Genomic DNA, 25,024 nt, shown 5'->3' on the forward strand with positions numbered 1-25,024 from the left:
AACTGAACTGAACCCACCTCCATAGGTCCTCTTAAGCCCCGCCTTGAGGCCCTGTGGTGGTTCGTTGGTGAACTTGATTGACATCTGCAGAAGGGTGATGGGGAAGAGTCTGTGGACCTCTGTCGTCATCCAAAGGCGGAAGCCGTCGTGGACAAAGTCGGTCTCTGTCACCGTGTCCATTAGCTCGTCCATGAAGTCCAGACCCAGGTGGCAGTTCTGGAGTAAGGCCCAGCCACCCTGGGGACAAATAATACGAGTAATGGTTATCCTCCATATCAAGGACTGCAAAATGATGATGCAGTCAAGATCTTTAAAAAAAAAAAAGGTCTTTGTAAGCAACCAAGTGAAAAGGTTGATATGTCCGTCAGGGATCGGAGAGCTTAAAGACATTTTAGAAACACATTTTTCAGAGACAGAGCACCTCCTACATTGAATGATGCCAAAAATAGCAGTGAGCTCATACCACCGACTCACATTAGCCATGGTCTGCTGCAGAAGCTTGCGAGCGTGGACCTCTTGTCCTTGTCCCATGGAGACATATCGGGTCTCAATCTTCAGCCTCTTCCCCAGCGCGATGATGGAGTCGGTTGGGTCGGAGCCCATCGACAGGAAGCAGATGAGAGGCGTCCGCGGGTCCGATTCCTCCCACGTCCTCTCCAAGTCAAGAATCACCCCTTCGGTGTACTTCTCCCCCATTGCGTCCATTATGTATTTACGGGCCTAGAGGAGAAAGGGAAAGTAAAGTAGACATGTTTGTTTACTGCTTCATAATGCCGGCCGAGTTAAAACGAAATATTGGAATATGTTTACTTTCTGGGAGGCGAGGAACTGAGTGAATAGTTCAAAGGATTTTTTTTTAACTGGCTTACTGTTTTTCAGTCAACAGTAAAGACTCACTGCCGGAGGTCAGACAAGGACAACAACTGCTGGACTGTTTGTGAGTGCGACAAAACATATTCCACTCCAGGCTCGTCTGCAGCCGACCAAAAAGCTACCCATCAGTAAGAAGTGAATGTCCATTAGCCATAGTAGATATTTAGGCTCAGTAAGCTTCAGAGAGAAAGCCGTTTCACTAAATGCATTCCACTTTTCCTGTCGAGGGAAGACTTGGCCAAGGGAGATATTACTGTAGCTGAAGAGTCTCATTAATTCAAGTCAATCAGAATCTTTTTTCCAGCCCCGACCCATCAATTGATTAAATATATGCTGCTTAAGACAACTCTGCTGTGTTATTTCTTATCTAACCTGTGCGATGGTCCTGTCGGGACACCAGCAGCGTATGAGTAGCAGCCGTCTAAAACAGTCGAGAGCCTGGTCGTAGGAGTTTGGGACCACCTCCTCCTCTGGGGCCTCTTTATCAAACCATGACTTCCACTGTTTCTCGTTACGACTTATCTGAAAGAAAATGTGTAAACAGTTCAGACGCAGAGACACACAGAGAGGTCGTCTCGCTGGGCAACCTTTCATTGCTTCCTATTACATCAAATCTGGACAGAAGGAGAAAAAAAATCAATACATACTGCAGGCAAACACTTTCACACACACACACACACTGATGGTCAAAAGCAGCACCAGAATTAAATCTGTCACAAGCAAAAAGAAAGAAAAAAGCAAAGATCAAATGTGCCCTACGTTTCTGTTAAATATCTAAATGTATTCACTCCGCACTCTCCTAGATGCACAACACAAATTGTCCAAATTGTCCTAATATCCTCAAGGACCATGATGAACATGTGGCTTTCTGCACCTTTCAGTACCTGCACAGCATGTTTGGGTGCTGATTGCTTGCTACCATTTTTGTCCCTTCTTCTTTTCTCAAAAAACGTACACAACAAGATAAAAAAAGGTTGCAAAAAAAAATGAGTTCGTAGCCAAAAACAAACAGAATTGAACATAAAGAACCACACTTTACATACTTTACTGTATAGACAATGTCTTATATGGAAATGCATTGTCATACGGTATGTGTCTATATATGGAAAATGCATAATCATTTCACAACAAACAGACACATCACATCATGACGCATAACATCATAACGCATCATGTAACTCAGATGATTATAAACATGAGGTCCTGAATTCTGCTTGTCTCACTGTACTAAGCACAAGTTGCCTGGGAAGCAGTTTGTATTGAATCCATGTAAACATAATGTGCTTTCAAGAAGCGATATATATTAATGATATGTTAATGCCTGATCGCACAACATATGCAAATATACTGTGACGTCACATAGCCCGCTAATCATTGTGTTTACATGCATGCAGGAAAACCAGGTTACTAAGAAAAATTAGGTTAGAGCAGGAAATCAGTCATGGCGTTTACAGTACATGTAACACAATGACCTGGTAATTGTATAACCGCTATTTGCATGCAGCTGGTCAGTGATCAGATTTAACCTTGTGCATGCGTTTGAATTTTACAAATCTACTGTTCAGCTGTGGAACCAACTTATTGGATATTCGGCTTCCGTTTTAGTAAGTTAGTTATTTGGGATTTAAGAACCGCCTTTCAACTCTCCGCTGATGTCACAGCTGTCCTTTCCCTGTTTGAATTTCTCTGTCATGAATATGTGCATATTTTAAAACCCTGTTAGAAACCCAGTCAAATCAGATACATGGGCAATAAATCAGGTTTCTCCAACAGAAATATAGCTGTGTGAACCATGTTGTAATCCTCCACCTATAGAGCTGGGCGATTTGATCAATTAATTGAAATGAATGGTTCAGGACGAGGTTTAGAAATGAAAATTGATTTTCTCTTTAACTTGAATAATTACAGAACTGCCACCACTTGTATGATGTCATAGGCTACAATCCATTGATTTGTTCATTTGTTTACAGATCTACATATGTCGTCTCCCCCCCGCCTCCCCCGTTCTAATTCACAGGTTTACCACGGCTCAAGCCCGATGGCTGCACCGGGATGCTTCGTGCCTCGTATCTGACTGAGACTGGTTTCTCTAACTGACTGACTGAGTGAAGGGCGAGAGGAGCAGGAGGTTCTCTCCCTGTCTCTCTCTCTTTTCCTCTGTGTGTGTGTCTGTGTGTGTGTGGGTGGGTGTGAAAGCGTGCATATGCATGCATTATGTGAGAGAGAGAAAAAATTGTCATCCTATATCTAGAGAACATTATATCTACTTTATTTAAAGCGTGAAGTTATATTATAACGAGGTTGAATGGCTCTGTGGGTCATTTTGAAATGGAGTGCGTCTCCTTTAATGAGTATTTATTTAGGAAAGTGAAGCGACCACCTGCTTTACATTCATATAGTGGAACACATTTACGACTGAGAGCTGCTTGTCTTTTGACCATTAGCCACTGAGCAGCTCCACTTAAATTCAAGGGGGTTCAGTGCTTTTCTGAAGAGCAAATTAACAACTGCTGTTGTTGATAGAGGAGAGTGTGTTATTTCCCACACACATTTCTGAGCCAGTCTAGGGATTTGAGCTAAAATAGTTGCCTGAACATGAGGTTTGTGTGTTTTATGTGTGAAGAGTGACACAGAAGGGGGGCTCAGATGGTTTTGTCTCTCTACTCTGGGTGGTCTGACATCACAATCCTGTCCCCGCCTTGTTCTTCTGGGAAGAAGTACACGTGTATTTGTGCATGTGAAGGAATACAAGGGTGCACACATACACATTTGTGTGTGTGTGTGTGTGTGTGTGGGCACATATGCTCAGCCAAAAGTAATTGACTGGAAGTTTCTCCAAACTAAGCTCATTTCACAGAGCGCTGAGCTTTTACCTCCATGGGAGCCATCAGGCCGTCAGTCACCCATAAGGGTGTGTGTACTAGTGCGTGAGTGACAGTCCATCGTGGTGAATGTGTGTGTGTGTCTGTGTGGATGTGTATAAAAGAGAGACGAAGCGAGACATGATGAGACTGATATTGACATGCTTACTAGAGCAAGGAGGAGAGCTGCGAAAAATATTTAATAAGCACCTAGAGAACAGATGACAGACGAGCAACTGTTATCTGCACACTTACTAGATAAAAGTCCTTGTGGGTAAAAAAAACAACCTCTCAGCTAAAGAAAGGTATCATACACCTGTCAGGGCTCATCTAAATGTATCAAGTTGATCAATGTTTGTGTGTGTTGCTGTACCTGATCCAGTATATCAGAGAACTGCCACAGTTTGCTGAGCTCTACGAGATTGAGCCAGGTCATGTCAAGGATCCATTTAGCTGGTTTCTGAGGACAGGCCTTTAGGTCCAGAGATGCACCTCCTGGATCACACACACACACACACACAAACAGGAAGACCCAAAGAGAAAAACATATGTTTGTACAGAATAAATATTAAAATTCAAAAAATATATAATGATTAATACTTTAATAAACACATGCAAATGTGAAAACACAACCTCCAAAAATCTACATAAAAGTCCTACTGAGTCAATGTTCAGCAGGTCGGAGCTGACAGATGGTGGAGCTGCATGCGTGCAGCAGACTGTCTGTTCTGGCCTTGCCAGTTGCTGTAGCTGGCTTTTATCCCTGCGGTGACGAGCACTCTATGTTTCTGAATCAGTGAACTGCTACAATACCAATATGTTTGAAAAGTGTGTGAACCTTGAGATGAGCTTTAAAAAAAAAATCTATCTCCGCTAAATAAATAATGAATTAAGAACGGGAAATAGATGGCAATTTGAGTCTGACGTTATCAAAGGTCTGGAGGCTGTGATAGCTGTACAACAACACTTGTAGCTTCTCTCCTCTGTATGTTGAGATATGAATGCAGTCTCAGTGGAGACTTATCTGGTATGCCAGTGTACGTACTGTCTTTCTTTGGGCTGAAATCATATTCAAATATATCCAATATCTATTCTAGGTACTGACACAACAAATCAGTCTCAGAAGATGAGGCATAACAGACTGAATGTGAATGAAATATTTTCTCCCTGGAATCTTTTCTAAATAGTATACTGCTGACTTTACGGCAGCTCAACTCTTCAGTAAATACTTAAGTCTGAAATAAACAGTACCTGATTTTGTTTCAGCATCTAATATCTTCTTAAAATTATGAAATTTCTCAGCTTAGATATTTTCAAACTCTTCAACCACTTCACACCACTGCAATTGGAGAAGATTTCAGGATTTGAGGGCACTCTTTAACCTGACCCACCAGAGATCTTTTGTTACACAGAACCATCTGAGAAGCTCTCATTTGAATCCGTTTGTTTAAAAAAAAATACTTGGCAGGTGATTGGATGAACCATCTGTCAATCAAACTCTTGCCGAAGCCGGTTGGGAGAAGAGCAAAAACGCCATTAGAACGAACCATCACCTCTCAGTGTCATCACACACACCTAAACCATGCCCAGACTGTAACTCCTCACAGGGGTCTGGCTTTGTCGGACAGTATTTACTTTACTTTAAGCCTGAATTTCCGTGTGATATGTGATACTGGGTTCCAACATGTCGGTGTAGCAGACAGTACACATTGCTGAGCTCTGCACCACAGCATTGATAGTTTCAGTTATTTTCACCCGCAAATTAGTATCTCTCGTGTTTCTGCATCGGAGAGAATAATTAGAGCATGGATAAGTTTATAACTTTCTAAGCCATCGAGAAATACCAAGAAATCAAGCAAGAGCAACTCCACAGAGTGATTCAGCGAAACTAAACCTTCAGGGGTTAGCCAAATACATTCCCTTTGTAATGCAAGAAGCTGTTAAATTCATACTATCCTTTTCACGTATTTGTATGTTTTCTGACAACGTAGTTTATGAATGTAATAGAGCTCAGAAGCCAGCTTCCATGTTTCCAAGGTTGGAGCTTCCTGCACATGCAAAGCCTCCAACTAGCAAAACTTCAAGAATCAATCTTTCACCTGCATAAATAAATTATAAAAACAGAACTTTTAGAAATAATACCTGCACGTTGTTCACATTCACCTCTTACCTTTAATGAGTGTGAGAAACTCCTCGTGTTTGACCCTGTTGCTCTGCATGTCGATCTTCAGCGTCAGCAGCAAAGTGAAGAGGAACTTGTGCTCTTCGTACAGGCCCCGGGCTGCAGACTTGTGCACCTCGAAGGTCATAAACTCGATGATGTTGGCGATGCGTTTGCTGGTGATGGGGCTTTTGGAGGACCTGTTTCAGAAGAATTTCATAGCAGATACCACATATAAAGTTTCATTCAATTCACAGCTTGTAAGCCCCTTTAGAGTTCCTATTATAATGTCACAGTTTAAATCTAACAGGACTCTTACAAATCAAATATAGACTTAGTGATCACAGCATGGTCCGACTGGTTAACCTAATGATCAATGCTAACGTCTGTGATGCCTAGGCAACAGTGAATTATGTGAAAGCTTATTCTAGCCATCAAGGATATTGGAAATATTGACATAATTAGTTCCATGGTTTGAAGAGAAATCATTCAAGCTGGCAAATCAATAGTAGCCGGTTCAAATGGACTGTCACTGTATTGAAGTTTGCCTCAGGCGCTCCAAACACTTTGCATTAACAGCAAAAATGCTCTCAAAAACCAAACTTCACAGTTAAAGTATCAACAATGATTCAGTAGCTTCTACCTTCATAACAAACTGGAAATAAGTCCCTTTAGTTTTCAGCTGCATGTCTTGTAGATGCTACACTACATCTCTCCATCCCACTACATATATATCTCACATACTGTGTGAACTGTAGACAATTACAAACTATGACAAAAGCAAGTAAGGAGCAATAGTGAAATATGAGATATATTGACAGGATAACAAGATATCATTAAAACAAAACTCACATTCAAGGAGAACCTGATTTATATACAAGAGGTGGAGACAGTAAATTGAACACCAGTTAAATCTGAAGCAATTGCCCTGCAACGAAAACTACCTTTGTGAAGCTAATCTTATTCAATATTTGTTGCATGTGTGTAAGAGATTTGATGATACGACTCTATGGTGATGCTTCAGGTTGTCTTGTAGCATTGTTCTATTGAATTACAATTGATTGTTTGGTGTTGTTTGGAAACTAATGAAGTCTCTGTTTCTCGCTTCATCTCTTAGATTTTCGACCACATATAGCTCTACTTGTGCTACAGAGATCTAGTACAAAGAGTCACCTTCTCAACAACACAATGCTGCCATCACAACCTTCACATTATGTAGATCAAATAAACCCTGTAACAAAGGTATCTTTATTTTCTAATCAGGAAGCAAATGACACAAAGCTTCTTTGTGTTATGAAGGTCTAATGAAGAGGAGTTTATTGTAATTCATGGCTAGAAGTTGGAGCAAACAGAGACTAAGAATATAGCTTGGCAATTTTGTGCAATTTGACTTTTTCTTTTGCATTCACCAATTTCATCATGCTGTTCAACTGTGCTCAACGTACAATTATAACATTCCTGACAACATATGGCAGCATCTCTTTCGTGCTATAGTTACTGTGTGTAAATGTGGAACTAGTAGAAGGATAGTGGAGAGATAATGAGATGAGCCACAGATTGGAACTGTCTGGCTTTTAAGACACTTGAATTATACAGTATGAGGTGTCTGAAGTAAATTTAATATTGTTTTGCCCTTTTTGAAAATCAATTTTATGGGAAAAGCTGATATAACATCACAGACGTCTGAATTCTACTCGGTATCAGTTGCCTAGAAAGTGCTCCAGCAGCACCAACACACAATGCCAATAACCCAAACAAGTCCCCCACTGAGACTTTACAAATCACAATGAGAGGGAAAAAAAATTGCGTGCCAGCTTTTTAAGACAAAGGCTGACATGGAGTTGCACAGGATCGCTTGCTATTTATTGGTAAACTCCATGCTTAGAAAAAAACCCAATAACAATTAACTACAGAGAGCAGCAAATGCCAGAGTATTCTCACCTAGCCAGAGAAAGGTCAAAAAGTCCCAGGAACTGTCTCAGAGAGGTCTGATACATGACGTTCACCATGCTCATCTCTGTGATCAGGAAGTACAGGATACTGCCCCTGGTGGCCACTGAAAACACACACAAACACACAGAAATTACAATAGCAATCGCAAAATAAGTGTGGTTGTTGAAGCACACGTTTGTAACGGAGAGTTCTTGAACGAGTTGCTCAAAATGTCTGTTAACTTTAGGACACGTAGCACAGATTGACACAGACTTTTTATTATGAGCTGAATCTGTTTCAAAGGGTGTGGTGAGGGTGTGGTGAGCAAATGTTCTCTTGGATAGTTTCCATTTCGTCATCGCTTGAGCTGAATTATAAACTGATGAAATGAATCAGTTTTGTGAACTCGGCTGGCACGCTGTAAACCAACCAGAGTAAATTACCCCCCCAAAAAAGTGGGTAAATTCTGTCTTTGAGCCAGTTGTCATGACCTACCGGGTCGGTACTCCTCTCTGGCAGCGTTGATCTGGATCTCGGTCTCGGCAGCAATCTGTAGTTTCTGATTGACCTCTTCAGCGGTGCGCTTGGTGTTGCCAAGGACAATAATCAGACTCTCATCATCCACCAGTGAACCCTACAAAGAAACATATTAATAAGAACAAGTCAGAAAATGAATGAAAAAAGCGAAACATATCCTGATCTTCTTCCATGGGATGACCTCATTTATGCAACTTTCTTCCCTAGAAACAATAGCCAATGCTTTAATGTAACTCCAGATGAGCACATTTGCATCACCAACAGTCTGCTTCATAAAAAAAACAGTGTGAAAAATGAAGACATACCAGGAATCAGATAAACTGGTTTTAAGAAGTTGCTCCAGACACTATGATTTAGTTGGAGGCAATGTTGTTCATCACTTCAAAATGTTTCCTGATACATCACAGTTTCAGTATTTCCTTGCCTGTGTGCTGGTCAGTCGGTAGAGGAGGTTGTCCTCTAGTTCCTTCATCTTTCTCTTGTTAGATGTCACGTCTTCCAAGAGGTCTGTCCTCTCCTTCTCCAGTTCCTGGTGTCACAACGTACATATAGATTACACAGCTGTAGCGTGGTGCTAGAGGAAAGGCCATGGGATCATTCAAATCAAAAGGGTTTACCTCCTGGGGGGGAATGAATTTAGATTATGAGATACTGGAAGTTGACATTTTGGCCTTAGAGAAGACAAGATGAAAGAAGAGTACATGTAGGATTTATCTTGTTATTCAGAGCTAGAAGCCACTGAATACCAGTGGTATTCACTCTCGGATGAAAGCATGAACGTCATTCTGTCATTCATATTGCTGCAAGTGAAGTACTTTGAACACTCGGGAGCTGTGACATAAAGTGAAAGCAAATAACTGAACAATGGTGTTGGGCTTCTAAATGCTGCATGAACTGTGAAGACGCAGGTTTTATAGCTGAGATTGTAGCTTCACCTCCCGTTATGATTAAATCCATATTTAGTACACAGATAATGAGGCAGTTTTCTCAATTAGCATAAATCCTTCAACTCATGATCAGCCATTACTAGCGGGACCTTGGCCTTTCCACAGTCGCAATCAATGCGTTCTCTGCATTGGGTGTATTTATATTGCCCTGAATGAATGCATCAAGTCCCCGACACTTAAGATGTGTGTGTCTTTGTGTTTATATTTGGCATTGGTGCATATGTATACTCTTTTTTTTCTTGTGTGGTTGTTTCTTCACACTGTCTCTGTCTCAGGGTCGTAATGATTGCCGTCCTCTATATTCAAAGGGTGATGATACCCTCCAAGTTATATTGTGTCACATTTTGTGCTTGATAGAGGGAGAAAATGAGGTACACAGCAGGGGGAAGTGTTGGGAGCAGGGTTTACGTTAGCCAGCATATGCCAGTTTTTTGCTGATAATTTGTAGTTTTCCAGCAGATTAAATGATCAACAGCCAAAATGTCTGTTGGGAAATATGCCAAATAAATAGATACATTAATTAATAGCATATTAAGTAGCCTAATATTGTAGGCTAGTTGATAAGACAACTTAAATATAAACTTAAAATGTACAAAAGTGTAAATGCCTCTGCTCCGCTGTGATTCTAATTCAATACACTTTTTGTCAAATTCTGCAAATATCTCCTCACGGTCCGCTGGCTGTCCGTTCTGTGTGTGCGCTGAAAAGCCGGTTTTTAATACACGGCCAGCTGACTGTGTAAATGCAAAACAAATAAATGATGATTATAAATTATAATCACGTCTGTTTCTTTAATACATTTTTACTTTTGGACTGAGAAAATTACAGAGACGAGGAATGTGGTGCAACACTCGCTGTGGGCGTGTGCGTGCCTGACAGAGAGACAGAGAGGGGAAAGAGAAGGTGAAGTGCATGCAATGTTTTGGTAAGGTATTAATAATAATTTGAATGTCAACATCATGAATGAAGCTTCAAACTGTTCGGGAGGCTACGGCCCTACGAGCATCACAACACTGTTTTGAATTTGTCAAACGCGGAAATCGGACTGACCGGCCTATTTTATTTTTTTAAGACAGCTTCTTTGTTTAACTTATTTTCAAGTTATGTCTAATGTAGGCTATTATATGGCCATTTAAAACATATTTCCGGTAGTTGTTCTATATGGTTGGAGCTCTGGAATATTAACGGCCATATTGGTTGTCAAAAAAGGTTGGAAGCCTGCATCTAAATGGTCTCTGAGGGCTTTTCAAGTAATTATAAAGATCTAAGCAGTTTGCATCAAGCCGGAGGAACATCCTTTCTGTGGAAACATACTGAAATTTAAACAAACTAATAGGCAATGATGTAATAGTGCAGAATAAATTAATTGAAATATGCAGCTAATTAAACTGTACATACAGTAGCTACTGTAAACTCTAAAGAGCAACTGTACCTGTTTTTCTGTGAGGATGACTCTGCCCAGCAGCTGGTCCTCCAGTCCTCTCATGGTGACGGTGAAGTCGATGATGGAGGTGCGGGCGCTGATCTCCGGGGTATAAGCCGGGTTAGGCAGCTTGGTGGTCACATACAGCCGGAAGCCCTTCATCACGTCCACCTCTTTGTCACCCACTTTCACCTGCGAGGTGAGAGAAGGAAAGATAAAGAGCGCAAAGTCAGCGTCACAAAATACCTATTCACATGCAGAAGTATCAAAAGGCACAGGAAAAATGTGCTGATTATTATTCAGCCGAATTCGCCCTACACCGCCTCAAGACAATAATGTAAGATATAGTCACACATTTGTCATGACAGTAATATAAGCAGGTGTCTCAAAAAGCCATACTGACAAACATGATGAAGGTATCCTGGTGTCAGCGAACAAACCCTTTGCAGATATAACTGCATTTCCTGTGTGCGTATGTTTGTGTAAGTGTGTACACGTGCATGGGTGTGTGCATCTTGTGTTTGCTCTGATCAGCATTAAATTACTCATGGCAGTATAACTTCTAATTATCCATCTGGTGGTTTGTCCCTGGAGCAGTCGGCCGCAGACACCTTCACTTCCTCCTCACACCAGGATATTAATAGAAATTAAAGCTTTTCAGAAGAGGTTGGGAGGGAGAGCTAGACACCTCTAATTGGGCCTCTCAATAGGTAGCCGAGAGACATTAGTGTGTTGTCTGCATGTAACACGTGCTCACTTGCAATCCCCATACCGTAGTGTGTGTGCATGTTTTCCTGCAGTTATATGGTATGGTTGATGTGTGTGTTTGTGAGTGCGTGCATGTGTGAGATAGAGGGAGGCAGCTGCAGTGTCAGCTGCTGAATAACCAGCATCAGCTGGAGCCAGGAGTTGAGAGGCGATAATGAGAGAGAGAGAAATGCCTACAAGCAGACTTTCACTCTGCCTCGTTCTCTTACATTCTGTGTGATTTAGTTTTTCTGTGTGCGTATGTGTGTGTGAGAAAGAGAGAGGGATCGCAATGACAAATTAAAAGATTCATTGTTGTTGTGACGTACAGCACAATGACGTAAGTTCATGCTTATCAGGATGAGAAAAGTTCACATGCAAAATGCATTTCCTCTCAATGAGTTTTGTGGAAGTTATTTTTCAAATCTTTACAAGCAACACAGAAAAGACACATTTATGTGTGCAATAAAACATTTTTTTCGAAAGTTCAAACCAATTTCTTTGGCAGAGAGACCAATTTAGAGTGCTTCCTTGTCATGTACAGTACTATATTTACTGTAAAACCGAGGATTCACATCCTCAACGCTTGCTTCTGGGCAATTTTCCAAATTAAAAATGTCTAACTCCAACACGCATTACAGGAAATTAGGATGCTGACACAGAGAGTGGTCCATTTCTCACGGTCCAGCCACAAATGAAAAGAGCAAAAGATATCTAGCAGGGTGGGGGCACAATATTGGATTTCACTTCCCATCAACAGGAAATGTACTACTATACTGTAATTGTGTTTAATGGGCCACACTCTCATTATGAACTCATTCATTAGACTTGCCATGGTAGAAATCAGTCTGAGTGTGGGTAGATATTAGATGCAAGATTATCATGTTTGTCTATTAAGATTTAATTTTAAATGACTTTAAGTGTTAATTAAATGACCTCACTAATGGATATTCAAACGTTCTTCTCATCTCGCACGAAGCTGCTAAAAAAAAATACACACAGCTACTTGAACAAAGCACAGAAACAAGATCACTTCTCTCCAAACAAACGAGACAGATGCAAAAGAGAAGCCATTTTTGGTTTAATATGCAGTCAAAAAAACGTGTTTCTGCACTTGACCTTGATGTAAGATATGTTTGTTGGCTACTGGTAGGTTTTAAAAAGGACTGAAGTAGTGCATTTTTTGTCGATACAGCTCCATTATGCATACCTTTAGTATAAGAGTCAAAAGAGGTCACAAGTTGCTATAATCTAATACCTTTTTAAAAGAGTTGGAAATGAAACTACAAGTGGAAATCCATCGTGCCACCGACGAAGAGAAACAGGAATAAATTACCTCTGCGCAGTCAGTCACTCTGCACACAATAAAACACTCTGACTGTGAGTGACCATGCCACTGAGCAAACTTGAATCTGTCCCAAGACAATTAGCATGATTTGGGTGCTCCAGGTGGCCAAACCAGCCAGCACTATACCCATGTTGTGCAGTGTCAGTGACTGAGTGGGCTAATCAACCTGTGTCAGTACAGGTGTGACAGTTGGCATGGCAAGGGGGACCTGGCCAAGTCCCATCATGCCTTTCTACCAGCGCGTGAAACACACCTACAAATTTCACAGTCTTCTAGCCAAGGTAAAAAAAATATATATATCTGGTACATGAGGGTGTCAGGAGGTTTATTTCTGTAACGTTACCTTGTAAGTGGAGCCAGTTTTGAAGAAGTTTTTTTCAAGGATGTTGTCGAGTGCAGGGTCCAACTCCTCACCTACATCCTCAATCAAAAGGGGGCGCCCGAGAGACAAACTGTCCTCCAGATGGTTCTTGAAGTACCTATGGTTCAGTGAGGTGATCTGTGATCAGAAAATGAGATCTCTTATTAATATATAGATATAAAAAAAAAATGCTAATTGTGTGACTTTAACATGTAATGCAATAGACAGCTGGAAGCATTAGTCAGCAGCAATCACATTGTTTCCAACAGGCTGATGAGCAAATGTATTCGACAGACAGTGAAAAGCATCTGATTCAGTCAAATGAAGGAGACGCACATTTAACTTCTCTCTCGTTCCTCCTATAAGACACAAAGGCCAACCTCTGTCTGGGGAATGTGACTCGTCAAACTAATAACACATCGCTTTGTAAGGTGAGACATTTTTAGAATACCTTATACAAAAACATAAATACAGTTGTTTTGATGAGGTCACTAGTGGAAAGGGTTTAAACCCTCTCTGCTTGGGGAAATGCGTCTCATAATACGATTGCAAAATGCATTCACTCGGCTCAGAGATTGCCCCTAACAGGGCCAGTGACCTTGGCTGGTCTTATTACGTCTGCAGTACTTTTTCAAGGCGCTGTACAAAAGACGAAATAATGTTGGACAATGAAAAAGATTTGGGGGTAATCTAGACATATTATTACAAGCAATGTGAAGATATTAGAAGCTGCTAAAAATCTAGATCTTGCATTACAAAAACTGGCACAGGAGATGAGTAAGGGGAAAAAAATATTAAATTGTTAAATGCATGGATAAAAAGTAATGACATTGAAATAGTGGTTGTAGTTGAAGTTAATATTTTATTAATGAATCACGGTTTTGTTTTAATTTTAAATTATTAGATTAGATAACAGAAAATGACAGGAAAAATATGAAAACAGAGGAACAATAACTTTGTTTTATATTACAAAAGTGATCCCTGATTGACCCAAAATGTTGTTGCTGTTCTTGTATAATGTTAATAAATGGTAGGCCCCTCATTGTGTATTAAAAAATCTGGCAGCCAACACAGGTCACATATGTTAAAGCAGCAGATGACAAAAATCCCAAACCTGCAGCTCATTCCTGGCCTCTTTGTTCTTGATCCAGATTTTTCCCTGCGTCTGGGGGTCAATAAGGAGAGGAAAGCGGGCGGCTTTGGTGATAATGATGCCATTCTGAGTAGACAGGTCATCATTGGGGAGCCCCTGCAAGATGGAAAAACAAATGACTGGTTCAGGCTCATTGTTGATGTTAATTAATGCCAGCTAATTTATGTTTATATTTCAAGAATTCTACTTCATTTAACTATTTCTGTTTCGCTGTCCAGTATTTGATTTAGTAGCACCAAACATGTAAATGATCCATACATGTATTCTACAAAGAAAGAGGTTAATGTTGAAGCGTAACTATGACAGTCAGGCAACTGCAACATGAAGTGAAAATAGACAAACCTTGAAGGTAAACTATGTTTCATAGACAAAAGGTCACTTTTCATTTAATTTTGTGAAATTGTCCAGTTGTGCAAAACAACATGCAATTCTTATCTACTTAACCTATCAAAAACCTCTAAACCTATCCTTGAAACTAAATATAGAATTATCACATACTGTATGTACTGCATTAATATGCACTAAAACAGTTGATTCGGTTGGCAGTAGTTACCACAGTAGATCACTCACCTGTAGGTTCCACTCGCCGACCGTGGGCGCGTCAATGAGCAGCTCTGTCAGATTGAGGTTGTTGCCAAATGGGATGCGACGCTGCTTCAACTCCCGCTGCCAGTCACTCAGCAGAAGATTACGAAACTCCTGATTGAAGGGGCCGGAGTAAGAGAGGAACGCTGTGGCCAGAAGAATGTCACCTGGAAGACAAAGGTGTTAGATTCTTTAGGTGTTATTAAATATAAAAAAAGGTCTGGAAGAGTAAAGCCAGCACAATCAGGTTATGAAAATGTGTACTATGTTAGCAGTACATTGGGAATTAAATGTCTGTCTAAAATGTAATTAGAAGTATTAGTATGCATTAATGACATTATGCATTTAGGCTAGTAATCCAAGACTAAACTGTTGTTTATTTGCTTAGTCATCCATCATAAATGGTATAAATTCATGTCTAATTAATTCAAGCGCCATTACACAAATCACTCATTCATGACAGAGCATCATTGTTAAACTGCAGAGACATCTCTTGATGCCACAGTTTTCTGAATACTGGTTACGTTTTGAAGCCTGCTTTTTGACCCACCAACAAGGCGTTTGGTTTGGGCAGCGAACTCTTTGCTCTGCTCAGTCCATCTCTCCTTCTCGCCAGCGAGGCCACTGATGAGACTGGACGCCGTCTGCATCTTGTGTCTACAGCGCTCAGCATCCTCTAGCAGGGTCTGATGGGAAGGGAAGGCAGATAAACAAGTCAGTAGGTTGATGTGTCTGTCCCTCCAACCGTCTCCTCATCCATCCAACTCTCATTCAACCGTTTATTCTCTGTACACCTTTATACCAATCTCAAGTATGTTTATGTGGACAAAGAGAGCATGTTCATATCAGTATTGAAATAATCAAGTCCTTGATGCTCTCTAATGGCAGTATAATAGGACTCAGTTTAGGATTGCTGGTACAAAGCTGATGACAAATGTACTTTCATTATCTCTTTATCACTATGTGGGTTTCCTCCAGGTGCTACAGTCCAAAGATATGCAGATTAGGTTAATTTAAATCAGCCCAGTTGCCGAGAAAAAATTGTTGGCATTGGACGTCTCTGCAAACCAGGGATATGTTGAACGGTAACATTTTTTTTTTCATTCGCTTAGAGTAAGTGAAGTAGTTTAAAGACTGAAAAGAGACACACCGGGCGGGCGGGGGAGATGGGTGGGTTCAATAAACGCAAGGCTTTCACCCAGGAGACCCGTGATTGTGTCACGTTACAATCAGCTGTTCGTTTGTGTCCCGTGTTCACAACATCCAGTGTCATGTTCACTGTACAAAACATAGTTCTTTCCTAAACCTAACTATAGTGGCATTTGTTGCGTTGTTACAGTTGTTACGTTACGCTGTTACGTTACGCGGTTACGTTACGCGGTTACGTTACCCTGTTAAGTTATGCTGTGACGTTAAGTTACGCTGTGACGTTGTTAAGTTACGCTGTTACGTTGTTACGTTACGTTGCTACATTGTTACGTTGTTACTTTTTTACATCGTTACGCTGTTACGTTGTTACGTTACGTTGCTACATTGTTACGTTGTTACTTTTTTACATCGTTACGCTGTTACGTTGTTACGTTTTTACGTTGTTACGTTACGCTGTTACATTACGCTGTTACGTTACGCTGTTACATTACGCTGTTACGTTACGCTGTTACGTTACGCTGTTATGTTACGCTGTTATGTTGTTACATTATTATTTGAACACAAACCATTATCTTTTTTCTAACCTTAACCAAGTAGATCTGTTGCCTACATGTAAGCCTGACCAATCGTTTCACAATGTTAACCACGTGGCATTGTGTTTCTGCAAGTATGATACAAGGCTGATATGAAACGTATTTATGAAACAGATTTTTGGTTCAGAAACGTCGCCATTCAATGTATCCCTGGTTTGCAGAAACGTCCTATGCCAACTTTTTTTCTGGCGACTGTGTTGATTAAATTGCAGTAGGTGTAGTACTGTATGTGTTAGTCAAGTGATAGGCACATGGCATTCACCTAGTGCATGCTGGGTTAGGCTTGCATAGGCTCAAGACCCGTGCAACCCTGCAATGGATGAGCAAATTTGTATTTTCTTTTGTCAGTCTATCCTATCTGACTCTCCTAATTTGTATAGTCTTTTTGTAAAAACATAGTAGGTCAACAGCACTTTTAAGCCATTTATCCCAATTGTATTTTTATCAGCTGCTCACAGGCAATTAAGAGGTTGTTTGCTCATTAGCAATAATGTCTGTTTCATCTGGTATAGGCTTCTGCAGCGAGCCCTTCAATCTCGCTTTTGGCCCCCGGAGATGAACAGCTCTGCGTCTTAATCACAAAATTATAAAAAGAGTCAACTTAGGCCGTCCAGATTTCCTAATCAGCGAGTGTTGACGCACATACTGTTCCATTTACATGCTGTTATTTCTCACAGAACAGAGAGTACGGACGATGAAAAACACACACAGCAAGCAGACAGACTCACAAACCTGCACACACAATCAACAGTGTATCGCTTGACTACGTTACATTCATTTAAAGTGACACTTGCTTAACTCAGGTTGAGTCATTTTCAGTTTTTGTTGAAGATTATCACAAGCTGCGTTTATAAAGACAGTCCTCCTTTGTGATGCCAGTTTAAAGGCCCATCATCTATTTAAAAAAAAAGGGTGGCTCATTCGATAAAATGCTGAAAAATACTGTATTATGATAATAATGATGTTAAAATAGGATCACCATCAATAGGAAGTTAAAGCACTGTGAAACTATTTTCAAGAAATCCAACCTGGTTATAAATAGCACAATAAGTGGCACAACATAAGCGTTAACAAATATGTACAGGTAAAGATACTAATTATAGACTTAATTTATCCCCACATATTTCAACGATCACTTTTTTCAATATTTATTTCATTCATGGACAAATAGTTTTATAAAAGACTGTCCTTGAAGAAATGTACTGTCCCTGTGAAAGGACGGAAGTGAGCTGCGATAGGGAATGAAATCTCATTGTTCCAGGAAATTAGTGTATGAACTGAATCAATAAAGCACAAAGACAGCTGTGCCAGCTATATGAATTCAAACAATCATACGGAACAGAAAGTTAATTAACAAGGACTGGATCCAAACGGGTGATCCCATTTTCTGAGTGTCATGTGCTATTTAAACTCTACTAAGCAGAATAGAATAAATATTGTAATTACCCATTATATTATAGGCTTCAGTGGAAGAGACTAATAACTAGATGTTCAATTGTATGTTATCTGATGTTCATTAATTAATCTTAAAAGAGGAAAAGTCACAAAAATGTCAGCCGTTTGTGCAAAGTAGAAGTAGAAGTAGAAGCATCAGCACACCATAAAGCATTCACCTCACATCTGCTTTATATCACATGATCCAGTTGTTGTTTCAGAAGTCTTTTGAGCACACGCTGCTCCTATTTTTGTGTGTGGCAAACTGATAGATAGATTTTTTGTTTTGAGGAAGTAAGTAAAGCTGTTGACCTGTTTCTCCATCATGGCCTTCTCATACTCCGCCTGCACCACATCCAGCTCTGCTTGCTTGGCATCCAGCTCAGCCTGAGCCTTCTGAAGGTCCACATTAGCTATGGCCAGACGGTTCTGCTGCACTGCCAAGTTAGCCTAAAAAAGAAAGGAGAGAGAGAGAGAGAGAGAGAGAGAGAGAGAGAGAGAGAGAGAGAGAGAGAGAGAGAGAGAGAGAGAGAGACAGAGAGATCTGTGATGCCTTTATTGCACATAAAACGCCTAAAGGGGTCACAGTCAGTGCTCTAGGGAGAGGGCTCAGAAAGAGAGACGGACAGGAATGAGACAGACCAGATGAGATGACAGAAAAAAAGGCAGAGGAAAGGCGGCAGGAGTGAGTGTTTTATTGGCAAGAAGAATGGAGACAGTTTTCCCTATTTGGAGAGCAAAAAAAAAACAGAAGAAATTAAATAATCTAAAAATGGTTAGGGATATGTTTTGGCTCAGGTCATGCATAAAATAAGTAAGTATGGAGGTGAAATGGTAGGACATAAATCTTTTTAGTTTAATGTCACAGGTGCAAATGCAGGGGCTCAAAGCTTCGAGAGTCCAACTGGCGGTGCAAGAATAGATATTTGCAAGAGGAAATTAGGGAGATAGAGAGAAACTGGAAATATATAGTGATGCAGGGGTGATGAAAAGGGCAAGAGAGGAAGAAAGGGAGTCTGAGGCCAACAGACGAAAAGCAGAAACGACATTTTCTGGCTAGAGTTGGGGCTGTGGAGAAAAGCATCGCAAGAGGTTTAGAGACAGATTTAGAGGAAGGTTGTGAGTATGTCTAAGTCTGCTTGGGTGGCCTGGGGAAGAGGATGTCTCGGGCATTCATTTAATATTAATTGACATCTGAGAGGACTATCCCTGTCTGTCTGTCTGTCCGTCAGTCCGACTGTATCTCTGTCTGGCAGTCTGGCTGGCCAGCTTAAAGGGAAGCCACCACTGAGCTGGAAACCAGAAAATCAATTTGCAAGGCTGTGTTCCACGCTAAAGCAAAAGATCAGGATCAAAGAGGATACGAGGCAGGGAGTTCTCATGGAGGTTGTAGAGAATAAGAGAAAAAGACAGTCAGTGAGAGAGGGGATAAGGGAAACTGGGAAAGATGGGTGATTTGAAAAAGAAACCCGGGGTGAGCAGGGAACATAAAGGTGCAGACAAGAAAGAGAAAAGGAGATGTGGCAGAGGGCAAAAAAAGTAGGAAAATGAGACCTGGTAACAAGGGGGGGAAGAAACTCGGGTACAAAAGAACAACAGTCACAGAAAGGAAAGCAGAGGTGATCATCGGGAAAGTTTTAGTGAACACAATCCAAAAGTATAACTGCATTCTGCACGTTGAAGCATTTAAATGCTCGTCATGCATCAGACAGACACAGACTGCAGTGGCAGGAAGACAAACTAGAATAAGGATTTGGGACATTTGCATGAAATCAGAGGGTTTAGAGAGCAGACGCGTATGTGTGTGTGTGTGTGTGTGTGTGTGTGTGTGTGTGTGTGTGTGTGGTGCCGTGCCTTATTAATCAAGGATTTTGTGTACAGAGTATTCTGCTCTGCTCCCTTCTGCTGCGTGTGGAATTAATAGTTCCTTGGAAAAAAGAAATAATCACTGACCGAAACACTGCCGGTGCAAAGAAGCAATTAATTAGTGCAGCTTGAATTTAAAAAAAAAAAACACAGGTCAGTCACTTAGATAGTAAACACAGCCCTTACTGTAGATGAAATCAGTATATCTCATTTCATTTTGTTGTACAAGGGCAGAAGAGTTTTAAAATTCCATCTTTACGTTGGTGTAACTTTTGCTGATGCAAGAAAAAGATTAGCAAATAATATGTTTGTAATGAACGTACAAAACACAGACCAAAGTATGGGAGTTATGATCTTAAAAAATAGGTTTTCAAATGTTATCTTACACATAGCAACTAAACTCTTCTACCACCCTATAGGGGGAGATCTAAATTGTCTGATAATAATGAATAGGTTCTTTCTGATTTGATCTTTATCCCACTCAGGACTTTGCATGGTGACTCTGGAACAATGACTTTCATGACCAAGCTGTCTGTCTGGGGATGATCCATTTTTGGGGTTTCTACTAACATGATTAAATTCAAATAGGCTCTGGGAACTTGACTTGAGATGCACCCAAATTTACCATTTTTATTTTTGTATGCTCACGATCAATGGATAGAAACCCATATCTCTCTCTGTCTGGAGCACTTCTATTGCCTACACCATCAGCAAATTGTTGCTGCCAAAATGTGTGAATATGAATAAATCCTTTTCATATCAGAGACAGTCTGTGCTGTTCCTGAAGCCTGGGGCTTTCCTGCAGAAAAAAAACAAGCGCTCTCCTCTACTCTAAGTGTTCCTTATTCATCAAAGTAGAAAACCATGGATTTTGCCCACGTAGTGTGTGTGTGCAAGTGTATGTATGCTGCTGTTATTATGTATTTTTTTGAGGTGATGATGACAGGTGCATCGCAATGTGTGTGGAAATTTCAGTGGCAGACATTTGTATGTTTGTGGACTTCATTTCAATTGAACTTCACTTGACTTTTAGCGTCTCATACTGTCTACAAAGTACAAACAGAACTGTTTCACCTTTCTGCTGCACCAAGGAAATTTCGATCTATCACACTGTGCTGTAGATTACCTTCAAGGGTAAGACCTCCTTGTTGATGGAGAAGAAAGAGGCCATAGCTTTTGTCCAGGACGCAAGGCCGGCCACATTGCCGCACACCCTCTTGGCTGTTTCAATGTTGTAGTCGGACATGTCAAAATAGGGCAGCAGCAGCTCCACCATTTCCTCATTAATGGAGTCTTTGGGGAATTGCTGCAAGGCAGGGAGAAAGAGAGGTGATGGGTTGTGTGTGTGTGTATGGGGAGGAAAAAAAAAACAAGACTTATTTCAGTCGGTACATAAAGACTATAACCACACAACTAAGTCATAAAAAAGCAGTGTAATAACAGCCTCTGTTACTTAAAAACAAAGAATGTAAAACTATATGAAATTAGAGAAAAATTATAAATGGAGCAGTGGTGATTGGGTAAAGACAGTAAGCAGAGCAGGTAGTGAAAGCTGCAGAGGAAATGACAAGGAGAAAAGGAAAAACAAGTGGGGTGGGTGACCGAGACGAAAAGGAAAAAGACAAGGCAGATATGAGGGAGAGATAAATCTAAGAGGAAAACAGCACAGAAGAGAGAAAAGCAGATGAAAAAGAAAGAGACAGACAGAAAAAGGCAAGGAAGCAAAAAAGATAAAAGATAACATACACAGATGCACAAGGTAAGATAAAAGACCTGGTGTAGTTGGGTGACGAGAGAGATGATATAAAAAGAAAAGAGAAGAAAGTGAGACGGATGCGTAGACGGAAAAAAATGTAACACAGAGGGGAGTAAAAGTGGAACAAGTTGAGGCAAATCTAACAAAGATGTGGATTCAAATTTGAGGAGTGAAATAACACCTCTTCAAAGTCACTGATTGTACCTATTTTACACATTATCCTGATTTAATCATTCCACCTTGGCGTTGAATTACTGCTAATTGTAATGATCAAACATAAAGCTTTAAATTGATCAAACCTGCTCGAACCTGTATTTCTGAACTTTTAAGCTCATATGTTGAAGAGCATACACGTCACCTTAAAAAATGTAATGTGTAGTGTCTTGTTCTTCTTATTATTATTACTGTTACAAACATTAAAATAACTAATATCATGGTTATGAAGTTGTTGCCTGCAAGATTGAGAATACATGGAGACCAGGTAACTATAAAAATAAAAGCTAATTTGATCCATTAAATAGTATAATGTAAGTGAGTATAAAAAAGTATGCAATTCACTGATTAGTTGAGTTGCAGGCCGTGATTCTGTTGCATACTGAAACACACCTAAGAAGCACTTCAGGATAAGAACAGGATACTTTACACTAGGATGTTATTGAAGAGTCTATAACATATATTTTTGCTGCTTTTATTATGATAAATACCCAACATCATAATATTGTAGTTGCCGTATGTTTTCTGACTTAATTCTACAACAAAAAAGACTAACTTATTTTCATGGAAGAGCAGGAAAAAGTTTTTTTTTATGATCCTTGGAGCTGGTTCTGGTCCTTCAGTAATGCATGCATGCAATAATTTTACCTTTTTTTCATTTTGTAAATAACTCTGTAGGCTACCAAGGATATCTCATCTCATATGTGAGCAGGCTTTCTGCAGCATCTATACCTTACTTCAGTCCAAACTGTACAAATGTGATATTAGCGAGTATACCTGCAGGCTGCCCAGGAAGTTTCCAGCTGTCATGAGTTTTAGGGACTCCTGCCAGGACGGCGTATGGCAGTTCTTCTCTGGGTCGATCTTCACCGTGTTGACCCGCCTCTGGAAGAGCAGCAGCACGCAGTCCATGATCCGCATGATGAGGTGAGGGGGACGACCGAGTGTTCGTACGGTGGCGATGTCTGATGGCTTGATTGTCTGAGTGGGTACAAAAGGAAAGATACATAGGGGATTTTAGTGGGCAAACATAATGGATGTACACAGGACAAGCTATAAGGTGAAACAATTAAGATGAGCGCGAAGGATAAAGTAATTTGTTCTTCATTACATCTTTCTATGGCAATAGAAAACAGAGGAGCTGTACAGTACAGAGGAAATACAACTAGGGCACTGAAGATGAGAGACATGTTGAAGGCTAAGTATAAACGGAACAGAGAATTACTTCAAGGGACTGATTAAAATGAGAGCGGCAGCAGGAGAGTAAAGAAAATGTTCCAGTGAGAGTTGTTTGGCTGCTTCATCAGGCCCTCTGCCCGCTCGCCTCATCTCTTCTCTTTCTTGCACTTTCCTTGTTTCTGCCCTCTCTTCCCTTCTCCATTTCCACTCTGTTTCATCCGTCCAAGTGTAGCGAGGATCTCCCACCAGAGAGTCAGCCAGACACAATTTTACATAAGGATTTTTTTTCATTTGGCATACTGTAAGTACAGTAATGACAAAATACTGTAACCCTTTTTCATCACTACCTTGTTTTTCTCCTTGCAAACTAGTCACTCATGCAACAGCATTGGTCTTTGGTCTCGGAGCTCAGTTAACTAATATCATGGTATTACTATTCTAGACATATATTCTATCTGGTCCTTTACACAAGTCATAACTAGACCTGCAGTGTGTAAAGCTAATGGCTTTTTCATACAATCAATAAATGGATAATCTTGTCCTACTCTTTATATAATCATAATCAAACAAATACAGTAAGAGCAAACCAAACTGCACTATGTTCATCCTGAATCTATCGAGACTAGGCAGGCTAAACTGAGCTGCAGTCTTTGACTTGAATGCTTCAGGAAAATATTTTATTAATATTATTGCTATGAACTCGCATCATACGCTTGTGTTGATTAAGAGCTAAATCAAAGAAACATATACTAAGTAGAGCAAGTATAATTTTTCAAGGGAAACTTGAAATGTAAATAATTATAATATATATACAGTACACCTCTGCACAGACCAGCTGTAACCAGCAGTAAGAAAGTCAACTATAGAAAATGCAGTACTAAACAAAACTGTATACGCTGTCTGTGTAGCTTCATATCAACCATCCAGGTATGTCAAGTTAATGTCTAGTTGAAAGTGTCCTTAATGATTCTCATGTTACATCGTGGTGTGAATGACCCACCGAGGAAGAGGTAGACCTATTAATCAGCGCAATAGCATACCAATTTGGTGTGCTCTCTTCCAAATAATCCAGTCACGTATAATCATCCATTCATGAAATGAAATCGCACACTTTAGGATCCTACTTACTCTGGGAATACTCACAAACATCAATGGTTTGTAAGGGTGGCATTTAACAATTTAACGGGAAGCACAACGGTAATAATCCTGGCCAGTCATAAGCCACAGAACAACGCATCGCCCATTGTAAATAAATAAAACATATTCCAACAATGTAATCCACCAAATCATACTTATATTCTCTTATGAATGATTAAATGTGGGATGACAAAAAATATTTATTAAAAACAGTGTATGCAAAAGTAGTCGACTAGTCTGCTGCAGAAGTAAGGAAGATATCAGCCAATGAATCGTCTATCAGCTTTTTCTTGCTCCAAACTATCGTTATTATATCAGCCTTTAAAAATCCACTATCGTCCACCTCTACACTGAGGTTCATAGTAAATACCTCAATCTGTCAACTTTAATCTGTAGAAGTAAAGAAACCTCTTGAATGAGGCAAAAAAAAATCAAGTTCTACAACAACAGTCCAGTCGTGTGCAGCTCTATTTAAAACCCACGGCGTATATACTGTACAGTACATGATCAAAATGCTTGATCATCAATCCAGACAGATTGCCCAATGTTTGGAAATGTAAGGTTTCCATCAAACAGCAGTGAGATGAACATTTTTTAGTCAGGGACCTCCCATAGGAGATCTGTATGCAACCGTCTACCCAGGAGGACAGCTTTAATTACAACGCAGTTCCAGGCTCCAGAGCACCGTGCTAACTTTAGAAACACCCGCTGTTACACACACATACACTCACAGGATGGGAAAGCTGTAGGCAAAAAAACCTGCATGCAG

The 25,024-nt window shown here is 40.3% G+C and overlaps 1 protein-coding gene across 1 annotated transcript in view; it reads right to left on the reverse strand.

Annotated features, from left to right (window-relative positions):
- Nucleotides 1-25,024, reverse strand: part of dnah5 (dynein, axonemal, heavy chain 5) — a 101,759-nt gene that overhangs the window by 15,130 nt on the left and 61,605 nt on the right. The window contains 16 exon segments of the mRNA XM_074654231.1: nucleotides 18-237; nucleotides 475-720; nucleotides 1,246-1,395; nucleotides 4,108-4,229; nucleotides 5,905-6,095; nucleotides 7,837-7,951; nucleotides 8,323-8,461; nucleotides 8,789-8,893; nucleotides 10,744-10,926; nucleotides 13,173-13,328; nucleotides 14,305-14,439; nucleotides 14,914-15,095; nucleotides 15,479-15,614; nucleotides 18,417-18,554; nucleotides 21,097-21,276; nucleotides 22,717-22,920. Coding sequence (XP_074510332.1) covers nucleotides 18-237; nucleotides 475-720; nucleotides 1,246-1,395; nucleotides 4,108-4,229; nucleotides 5,905-6,095; nucleotides 7,837-7,951; nucleotides 8,323-8,461; nucleotides 8,789-8,893; nucleotides 10,744-10,926; nucleotides 13,173-13,328; nucleotides 14,305-14,439; nucleotides 14,914-15,095; nucleotides 15,479-15,614; nucleotides 18,417-18,554; nucleotides 21,097-21,276; nucleotides 22,717-22,920 — 2,602 coding nt within the window.

The sequence above is a fragment of the Sebastes fasciatus genome, chromosome 12 (assembly GCF_043250625.1).
Source record: "Sebastes fasciatus isolate fSebFas1 chromosome 12, fSebFas1.pri, whole genome shotgun sequence".
NCBI lineage: Eukaryota > Metazoa > Chordata > Actinopteri > Perciformes > Sebastidae > Sebastes > Sebastes fasciatus.